This window comes from Danio rerio, chromosome 9 (assembly GCF_052040795.2).
Source record: "Danio rerio strain M-AB ecotype USA chromosome 9, GRCz13ab, whole genome shotgun sequence".
NCBI classification, from domain to species: Eukaryota; Metazoa; Chordata; class Actinopteri; order Cypriniformes; family Danionidae; genus Danio; species Danio rerio.
The window spans coordinates 47,908,331-47,920,000 of record NC_141029.1 but is presented as its reverse complement, the minus strand read 5'-3'; the positions used below and the strand labels follow the sequence as shown (position 1 = coordinate 47,920,000).

The window sequence follows — 11,670 nt, the reverse complement described above, 5'->3', positions numbered from 1 at the left end:
TAAAAAAAATAAAGTCTAATCATTTGTCTAAAATTTGTCTAAAAAAACTACTCTACCTGAGAAAAGTGTTGTTGTCAATCCCAGTTGTAAGTGCAACAAATAATAACTTGATTTCTAGTTGATCATTTGGAAAAGTGGCAGAAGGTGGATTTTTCTGATGAATCATCTGTTGAACTGCATTCCAGTCATCAGAAATACTGCAGAAGACCTACTGGAACCTCCATGAACCCAAGATTTCCATAGAAATCAGTCAAGTTTGGTGAAGGAAAAAGCATGGTTTGGGCTTTACATTCAGTATGGGGGCATACAAGAGATCTGCAGAGTGGATAGCAACATCAACAGCCTGAGGTATCAAGACATGTATGCTGCCCATTACATTACAAACCACAGGAGAGGACAAATTCTTCAGCAGGATTGCACTTCTTCTTATATTTCAGTCTCCACATCAAAGTTCCTGAAAACAAAGAAGGTCAAGGAACTCCAGCATTGGCCAGCCCAATCACCAGAATGAACATTATTGAGCATGTCAAGGGTAAGATGAAGGAGGAGGCATTGAAGATGAATCCAAAGAATCTTGATGAACTCTGGGAGTCCTGCAAGAACGCTTTCTTTATCATTCCAGATGACTTTATTAATAAGTTATTTGAGTCATTGCAGAAATGTATGGATGCAGTCCTCCAAGCTCATGGGAGTCACACACAATATACATTTTTGTTCACTGCACCATGACTTTATATTCTATATTGTACATTATTTCTGTTATAAATGAAAATACTTTTGTCTAAGCAAAGTCAGACCTTACTTTCCTAATTAAATTTTTAGAAATCAAGGTATGACCATATTTTATTTGGGTAAATATCTGTAATCTAGAGACCTTTGTCTTTCATATAAGCCACTGCTGATACAAAATGATCAACTAGAAGTCAAGTTATTATTAGTTGTTCCATAGTAATTATTTTCCCTACCATGGGAGTCAACAGCGACCAGCATTCTTCAAAATATACACTTTTGTGTTCAACAGAAGAAAGGAGCTCATAAAGGTTAAAAACCACATGAGGGAGAATAAATGTTTTTGGTTATTTATAATATATAAATCTTTTTCAGGTGAACTATCCCTTTAATTTAGAAACAATTTGCAAATACATAAACTTGCGTTTATAATCAATATTTCCAACTGGATTTGAACTTCAGAAGTCATCTCAGAGCTGCTTGATTTATTCCATAAACTTTCAAAAAACATGCTTGCAGTGTTGCTGGTTTCTGTGATCCATTACTTCTATAGTAATTTGTTTCTTCTATCATAGGAATCAACAGCGATGAGCATTCTTCAAAATATTGTCTTTTGTGTTCAACAGAAGAAAGAAACTCATAAATGTTTAAAAACACATGAGGGAGAATGAGTGATTACTAATAAATTAATTTTTTATGCGTGAATATCCCTTTAATTCATAAACTAACCGTAATCTTGCATTTTTAATCATCATTTCCAACTTTTTGCTCTAAGATGAACTTCAGAAGTCCTCGCAGAGCTGCTTGATTTGTTTTATGATCTCTATGAGGAAAATGTTGCAGTGTTGCAATATTGCTGGAATCCATTCACTTCCATAGTAATTTATTTTTACTCTACCATGGGAGTGGACATTCTTCAAAATATCTTCTTTTGTGTTTAACAGAAGATAGAAACTCATAAAGGTTTTAAACTCCATAAGGGAGAATAAATGATGTAGGTTATATTAAATATTTTTCTTTGGTGAACTATCCCTTTAATTCATACAATTATTTGAATACATAACCTTGCATTTCCAACGTTTTTGCTCCAGGATGAACTTTCATAAACTTTCATTAAAAAAGTGAAAATGCTTGCAGTGTCCCATGACCGAACGGTTTGATTGAGTGATGGCTCATTCATTATCCTGCTGTGTTTTTTGGGATTGTTGCTCTTCCTCCACCCGCATTACAAATGTGCATTATAGATTAGTTATGGGCTTAATCTGTCCCGGCACACAAACATGTCCAAGTGAGATCACTGGGTGTGGATCACCTTCAGGGACAAACTCAGCAGATGCCAGAGGAATTGAATGCTTCTCGAGCGTTTATACAGTTTTAGATAAGACTTGGTTATGTTTTAAGAGTTTGCTGGGAGATGCAAAAAAAAAAAAAAAAAAAGCAGATGTTGTGAATCTGCGCATGAGGCTTTCTGAAAATAGGTCAAGTGCATGACATCTGTGGACTTTGTTTTGGGATATATGCGGTATGATTAAGAGGGATACATATTGGTTCAAGAAGGAAAAGGGGCTTTCGTGCCATCAAAGCAATACAAATGCAAAAATACTTTATTATGATAATGATGATGATGATGATGATGATTATTATTATCATTATTATTATTATTATTATTATTATTTATAGTATTATTATTATTATTATTATTATTGTTATTATTGTTATTATGAATATTATTATTATTATTATTTATTGTATTATTATTATTACTATTATTATTATTATTGTATTATTATTATTATTATTATTATTGTTATTATTATAATTATTATTATTATTATTATTATTATTATTTATTGTATTATTATTTTTATTATTACTATTATTATTATTATTATTATTATTATTTTTATTTATTGTATTATTATTATTATTATTATTATTATTATTATTGTCATCATTATTATTATTATTATTATTATTATTTACTTTTTTCATACATTTAAGGGTGTAATTCAACACTACATTGGTCAAGACTGTCGTGGATTACCATTTTAATTTCTTTTCTGCTCATAATGTAGAATTTAGGACTAACTTTGTGGAGCTCTTGGCAGATTTAAATGACTTATTTAATACTCATGATCCAAGCCACACCTGCCATATTTTGTGTTCTGAGACACTGACGCTGACAGAAAACACTGTAACCATTGACTTCCATAGTAGGAAAAACAAATACTGTCAATGGTTACAGGTCTCAAGTACCAATAATATTTAATATGATTATTATTTTTTTAGAGCAGGTTTGGAAGTGTTTATATAAATTAATCAGCAAATGTCAATATCAGAGCTGCCCCTTGGACCATCTTTGCACCTTTGTTTACCAATGGAACAACATGAGGCTGGGTAAAGGATGACACATTTTCATGTAAATGTGTTTTCATTGTTATATAGCGTATAATATACAGTAACTCACAAGTACTATTTAAATTAATAATTACAATTTATTTACATTCTTACTGGCAACCCAAATTAACAGCAAGGCTAAATTTACAATCACAATGAAAGTGAATAATTACAATTTATTCTAAAATTTACTGCAACTTGCTGGCAATTTTTGTTGCCAGGGAGACTGTAAATTTACAAGCACAATGTAACTTAACAATTAAATGTACTGTTAAAATTTACAGTAACTTTTTACAGCGATTTTAGTTAATTTGCGAGCACAATGTAAATTAACAATTAAAATTTAATCTAAAATTTACAATAACTTATTGCCAATTTTGGTTTATTAATTTATGAGCACAATGTAATTAAATAATTACAATTCACTGTAAAATTTACAGTAACTTACTGGCGACTTTGGTTGTCAATCAGACTTTAACTTTACAAGCACAATGTAAATGAACAATTAAATATACTGTAAAATTTAGAGTAACTTACTGGCGATTTTGGTTTATTAATTCATGAGCACAATGTAAATTAATAATTACAATTTACTGTAAAATTTACAATAACTTATTGGCGATTTTGGTTTATTAATTTACAAGCATAATGTAAATTAATAAGTAAAATGTACGGTACAATTTACAGTAATGTACTCGCAATTTCACTTTTAATAACAAGCACACTGTAAATTAGCATACTGTAAATTTTACTGTAAATTACTGGCTATTTGATTTGCCAGTAACTCTCAATTTACAAGTTCAATGTAAATAAATTTTTACAATTTACTCTAAAATTTACAGTAACTTACTGGAAATGTTGTTTGCCAGTAAGACTGTACGTTTACAAGCACAATGTAAATTAATAATTACAGTTTACTGTAAAATGTACAGTAATTTAATTGCAATTTTAGTTGCCAGTGTAATTGTAAATTTACAGGCACAATGCAAATTAACAATTGCAGTTTACTGTAAAATGTACAGGAACTTAATGGCATTTTTTGGTTGCCAGTAAGACTGTAAATGTACAAGCACAATTTAAAGTAACAATTAAAATTTACTGTAACATTTACAATAACCTGCAATTTTGGTTTTGATTTATTAATTTACAAGCACACTTTAAATTAATAATTACAATTAACTGTAACATTTACAGTAACATACTGGCACAAAATTAATAATTACAATGGTAATGTAAAAAGTACAGCACAATTGTAGATATTTATTTAGAGTTTGTTTGTAAATGTACTTGTAATGTCTTACTGTCAACCAAAATTGCCAGCAGTTTACTGTAGTTTTTTTATTTATTTTTATTTTTTACAGTGTGCACATTTCCTTTTACCTGCTAAAATTTACAGTAACTTTCTGGTTATTTTGGTTGCCAGTCAGACTGTAACTTTACAAGCACAACGTAAATGAATCACTGCAATTTACCATAAAATTTACAGTAACTCAACGGCAAATTTGGTTACATCAAGCATTTATGCACATCTTCAAAATGTTCATTAAAGATAGGTGGAAAAAATGTCAAGTGTAATTCACCTGGTATAAACATGCGTGCGGTATGTTCGCTAAGCTGCAGGGAGAGATTGAGAGATGGCGAGTACGTGGAGAAAAACAAAGAGCAGAATATGAAAAAAAAGAGAGAAAAGAAAAGCTTGTTTGGAATGAGCAGGGATGAGGCAATTGCTGAGCGCTCTGACGTCAATTATGTTCCCTCGGCACAGTGCCAGGGGGCTGTGTTTATAACAGACTCCAGTATGTGTGTGTGTGCGTGCGTGCGTGGGGAGGGGCTAGAGATTTCATTGCCACAGTGATAGGGTTAGACAGCTGTCACAGCGAGAACTTAAGCCGAAAGGACAGTTTCCTTTGTTCCTGTTGTTCCAGGAATATTATTTAAAGAGGTCCTGTGTTATGCCTGTTATACTTAAAGCTTTCTTTCGTGCGCATTTTATTCAGTTTGAGCTTAAAAAAAGATGCAAAGTTGCAAAGCACAGAGTCACTCCAGAGACAGTTGTTGGGTATGTCTGTACACTGTGTTTTGGAACTCCCTCAAACACCACGACTGTAGTTTTCTTCTGGGAACAAAGACGTCACAGAATCTGGATTGTAAATAATTTTCACCCGAGGGAGCAGAGCCTGTTTGAGTTGTGCTGCTATTGTGTTAATGTAAAAGAGATGCAGTTTTACAGATCCAGGATTACTGTGGTGTACATGTACAAACATAACCCACATGGGGGAAAAAACATAGTAGTTTACTTTAAATTTTGTAGTGTTTTTGAATCATATTGTAAAGTGTATTCTTGTGTAAAGTATTACAGTGCTGTTAGTTGCCACAGAGTCTACAGAGTTTCATCTATCAAAGTTTAAAGAGATGTATGCAATTAAAAAGGAGTTTTGAATAGTACATAAATGTTGGTGGTTCCCAAACACATACCCAGAGACCCTCAGCACCCTCAGTTTTCTGTTCTTCATTAAAAACAAGATCTCAAACGTGTGTCTCAGGCAAATGAAGCTATTACTTTAATTAAATTAATTAATCAATGAATTAATTGATTAATTAATTTATTTTTTATTTATGTATTAGTTGTTTGTTTGTTTATTGTTTGTTTGTTTATTGTTTATTTATTATTATTTTTATTTGTTTGTTTATTTTTTGTTTGTTTATTATTTATTTATTTTTATTAGTTTATTTATTTGTTGTTTGTTTGTCTATTGTTTGCTTGTTTATTGTTTGTCATTTATTTATGTATGTATTTATTTATTTTTATGTGCTTATTTATTTATTTGTTGTTTGTTTGTTTATTATTTATTTATTATTATTTGTTTATTAATTTTTTCTTTAATTGTTTATTATTTATTTATTTTTATTTGTTTATTTATTTTTATTTGTTTGTTTATTTTTTGTTTGTTTGTTTATTGTTTGTTTGTTTATTGTTTATAGTTTATTTTTATTTTATTTATTTATTGGTTTGTTGTTTGTTTATTGTTTGTTTGTTTATTGTTTATAATGTATTTATTTATTTATTTTTTTTTATTTATTTATTAAGAGCAATAATATTCCATGTTGATGGTTTGGCTTGAGTTTAAAGTTATTATATTATTTTATTCATTCATTCATTCATTCATTTATTCTCTTTTCGGATTAGTCACTGTATTATTCTGGGGTTGTCACAGCGGAATGAACCGCCAACTTATCCAGCATATGTTTTACACATCGGATGCCCTTCCAGTCACAACCCAACACTAGGAAATAGATTACTGAGCACTTTTTGTTTGATTTTGGATTTTTATTCAAAATAATTTTATATCATATTTTATATATAGTATGTAAAGGAGGATGTAGTTGTATAATGTTGGTTATATTTTATTTTTTGATTATTTATTATTAAAGTAAATTAGAGAAATTATATTTCACGTTGATGGTTTGGCTTATGCTTTTAAATAAAGTGGTTGGCGTCACTAAAGCTATTAACAAAAACTAGTATTGTTTAATTTAATAAAAGAGTTTATAATATATTGTTATATACAGTATAACATTGTTGTTCTAAATTAAATCAGTGATATTGCACAAAAATGTCAAAACATCAGATTGTTTAGAACTATTATATTTAATATATTATTTTTTATTATTTTAATACAATATTTGAAGTATTTTCCCAGTGTTAGGTTGCAGCTGAAAGGGCATCTGCTGCGTAAAAACATTAGCTGGATAAGTTGGCGGTTCATTCTGCTGCACCGAGCCCCGATGAGTAAATGGACTAAGCCGAAAAGAAAATGAATGAATGAATGAATTATGTATTTAAAGGAGGATGTAGTTATATAATGTTGGTTATATCTTATTTGTATTTATTTATTATTACAGTGAATAATAGAAATTATATTTCACATTGATGGTTTGGTTAAATAAAGTAGTGTCACAAAAGCTATTAACAAAACTGGTTATTGTTTATTCTGATGACTCAGTAAATAATGCATTGTCATAAATAGTAATTCTATAACATAGAATTCTATAACATATAACATAAAAAGTTATTCTAAATCGAATCAACAGCATTGCAAACAAAATGTCAATACAAATAAATATATAAATATTAGTCTTAAATATAATATTTTAAATAATAAAATTCATTCATATAATGTTTTAAATGTATTATAGACCAGGGGTGACCAAACTGTTTTGTATAAAGGCCCAAAAACCAAATAACATTGAGAGCCGTGGGCCAAAGATAAACATACCAAATTATTTTACATTAAAGTTGTCATGTCTAATTTCCTAATTTATTTGACTCTATTTCCAAATAATATATAACATCTCTTTGAATAATTTTAACTAATTCAGTATAACTTTTTTTAATTATAACCTAATGCAATAAAAACATATCCCACTTATGACACAGTGGAGTTCAATGCTGAAGACACTAGTCAAGCAGAAGCTGCATTGTCTTGATTCCCTCACCAAAGTCTCTGCATTGTCCTCTATCAGTCAGGTGATCGTATGTACATTATAAACTAAACTACAGCATTTAAATTGAAACTTTTAATTTCAGTTAGCTTTTTTTGTGGCTTAACAATGAAACAAACAAATAAAATGTTACATTACATTTGAAATGACAATCTCTAAACCTTCCCCATCATTGTCTCTCTCTTCTCAGATGGGATGACAAGTCAAATCAAAGGTTACCATGGGCCAACTTTGGCCTGTGGGCCCTTGTTTAAGCATCTCTGTTATGAGTACATGATTAGATTAGATTAGATTCAACTTTATTGTCATTACATTTGTACAAGTACAATGCAACGAAATGCAGTCGAATAGAATGGTCGAGGAATAAAATAATTGAAATGAACAGAATGTAATAGAAACAAATGAATAAATGTTTGCATAATCTATGATTAAATGAAAGTATTTCGAGAGTTCACACTTAGATACTGTTTAACAACTTGTTAGCAAGTTAGCTGGTTTGGCATGCTGTCCTGGGAGAGAACCCTGAGCTCGGAGATAGTTGAGCCCAGGGCTCCCGCCAGGTCCATAGAGCATGTGAGGGGAGTACGAGATCAGGTGGTTCTCGAGAGCTCCCCTCGGCAAAAGAGGAAAGGAGGAGAAGGGGTGGATGGGGGGGTTTCTTCGGGAAAACGAAGATAAGGGAGTAGATCTTAGCTAGGTTACTTATAGTGAGTTTGGATGAATCTGATTGGCTAGCTAATGAGTGTAGATGAGTGGCCAGCTACAGTCAATCATATCACATGCTCCTCTCGAAATTAGTTTGTGAAACTTCATTAAGCTTCCTTCCAGAAAGAAAAATACCACCCACACATTTTGCATGGTTGTAATAAAACAGCATAATGATAATGTTAACTTTGTTGAATTTCGTTGTACCATGTAAACCATGGTACAAACACTCCACTGAAATGATACATGTTCTACTACAGAAATAAACTTGTTGAAATAAACTGATGGTGAGTTTGTCATGTGTTTCTCTGTCAGATGATGGTGAAACCGAGCGAGCCGAACCGACAGCACGAGAGCCACCCGGAGGAGACAGAAGAGGAGCTGAGGGAGCACCAGGGGCTGGGAGACCCCGCAGACCCTCTTCCTCACGGGGTCACCATTAAACAAGAGCCTCCAGATGAGCAGGACGAAGACTTTCAGCAGAGAGAGAGACAAGCGGAGGAGGAGCTGCTCTTCAGACAGGTGAAACTCTATTTGCATTACACACACACAAGCACACACCAGTCAAATAACCAGTGAAGTGTGTTTCTCTCAATGGGACTAATTGAAAACCGACTAAACCAGTGAACACTAGAAGGGGGCAGCAACAGGCTATTGTAATCAACTGCAATGTGTCACTCTAACCAAAACCATTGGTTCTAACACAGAGGTAACAGAGGTAGAGACATGCATAATATATGTTTAGATTTATTATGCAATTTTATGAATGCCTTAATCTTTAAACCAATGGTGTATGTATATGTATTTATACAACAGTTCTGTCTGGTTCTCGAATCTGATTGGCTGATAGCCGTGATATATTTAAGTAATATCAGCACCCATACAGCCTCTTTACCCTTTGTGTATTACTCCACCCACATACAGCCAGCAAAAAGCAGACATATACAGATCTAAAGTTTAAAAGATGCTTGCTCAGCTGTTTAACTGTCAGCTCATGATTTGAATCCAACGCGGAAGAAAGTAGTTCCTCATACAAAAGGGTTTTTGAGACTCTCCATGTTTGATTTTGTTTTTATATTCACAATTATGCCGTCAAACTGTTGTATACAGTAAATGCAATATCACACTTGTAGCAGTGTGATATGGCTGTATATCGGCACTGGTTGGGGCACTAAGGCACTTGGCCTGTGGCCTCGTGCCAACGCACGCCTCCCACCAGTGCCGATATACAGCCATATCGCACTGCTACAAGTGTGATATTGCCCATGTATGTATATTTATTTATTTATTTATTTATACATTTTAAACAGGAAAAGATTAAAAGATAATCGGGCCTGACTCAGCATGAATGCTGTTTTTCAGCAGGTTCCTGCTCTGCAGAACATAAAAACAGACAGACATCTCATCCATCAACACAGTACTGTACAAACAATCACCAAACACATAAAATAAAGAAAAGCAGGCTACTATCTCAGTGGCTACAGTGATAGTTGACCATCAGATGACAAGCATGTGATTTTTAAAAAGTCTCAGTGTTGGTATTGTTTTTAGATGTTGTGGGATCTCTTTCCAAGCTTTTGTGAAAACATAAAAGAAAGATCTCTGTCCATAACAGGTTTTAAAAGCCGGTACTGGCAAACATCCATTTGTTACAGATCTGGTGGAACGATCAGTCCTTGTGTTGAGTTTTAGTACCAAAGCACAAAGGGTAGGCAGATCTCTGATCTGATATATATTATATATGTATATATTATATATTTATATAATCTATATATATATATATATATATATATATATATATATATATATATATATATATATATATATATATATATATATATATATATATATTATAAAAAAAAGAAAATTAAAAATGTGTGTGTATACTTACATCTTATATGTATGTATGCATATATGCAGTGCAGTACATACACACATAGGGGGAGTACCACTGTTACTGTTTCACTCCTTTGTGTATGTCTATGTGGATTTACGTATACTTTATGTGTGTACTGTTTGTATACACACACACACACATTAGTGCCACTGTAACAGACAATAATTAAAACAGTTGTTTATAGTTGTACATATTTAATATAATTGCACATGGCATAAAATTATGTTATATTATAAACAATAAAAATTTATATAAATAATAAGTTATTTGTAATATATTATTAATATAATATAAATATATTAGTAAAAAATGTACTTTTTTATTATTTGGTTTTATTTACATTTTGACTATTATAGTAATTAACTTTATGTAAATTTAAACTTCAAACTCTGAAATACGTTTTGAAATATATTGTGGTTTATAATTTGCTATATTATTTTAATATATTGTATATTTTTATATATATAATTTAAAAAATTGTAATTTATGCTATTTTAGCCATAATTTATGTTTTTTTTTTCTTTATTTTATTTTATTTTATTTTATAGGCATTCACTTCATGCCTTGTTTACATTGTAACTTCATTTGAAATATATTTTGGCTGAAATTAGCCATATTTTATCATTTTGTATGTTTTTTTTTGTAAATTATTATATTAGGCAGAATTGTATGTTTTTAATAAGATTTCTTTTTAATATTTTCTGTTATTATTTTATAGACATTAACTTCATGTTATTTCAAACTTGTATGGCTTTCTAAAACTACAAGGAGGTATATTTAAGAGGTTTCAAATTCTCGTTTGGCTTTTATTAAATAGACAAAGAAAAAACTCAATGTGCTCAAAACTGTTTATTAACTTTTATCAAAAATATTATCTAATTTTATCTATAAAAGGAGACAGGTTTGCTCTTTTTAAAGCTGACAATATACAATACAAAATAACTAATATTATTGTGGATCAAAGCTAAACGCAGCTCTGCAAACAGTGAAGCTGTGGTCACACTGGACTTTTCACCCTGTAGACTTCCATTCAAATGCATGGAAACACAGCTGACCGGAAACTCAAGCTCTTGCGACAAGTTTCACAGTTCAATGTGTTGCAAAGTTCAAGCTTGGTGAACTCTGACCTGTGAAATCGCACCACGTGACTGCATGATACCAATCGAAGATCAAAAAATGACCTCTTTAAACAGAAATTTAAAATATGGAGCAATTGCTTGCTTTTTTAATAGTTTAATCATCTTGTTTAATCCCGCCTTAATAATTACTTATAATTTCTCATGCTCAAACTCTAGTGTGACCGTGGCTTAACATGCCAATTTCATCAGAGCCCTAAAAGAATAGGTGAATAAATGCAGTCTTTTATTAGCATGAAAGCTCAATGTGATTTTGTTTGTGCAGCTCCTGTAAAGTCGGTGTGCTTAACGTTTAATCGCTGC

The 11,670-nt window shown here is 31.3% G+C and overlaps 1 protein-coding gene across 8 annotated transcripts in view; it reads left to right on the top strand.

Annotated features, from left to right (window-relative positions):
* The window catches only part of hdac4 (histone deacetylase 4), a 399,635-nt gene that overhangs the window by 295,911 nt on the left and 92,054 nt on the right, over positions 1-11,670 (top strand). For all 8 annotated transcript variants that reach the window (XR_015498934.1, XR_015498933.1, XR_015498936.1 and 5 more), the window contains 1 exon segment: positions 8,650-8,856. Coding sequence is in view for 4 of the 8 variants with exons in the window: in XM_087266974.1 (XP_087123100.1) it covers positions 8,650-8,856 (207 nt within the window). In the remaining 4 variants the exon portion in view is untranslated.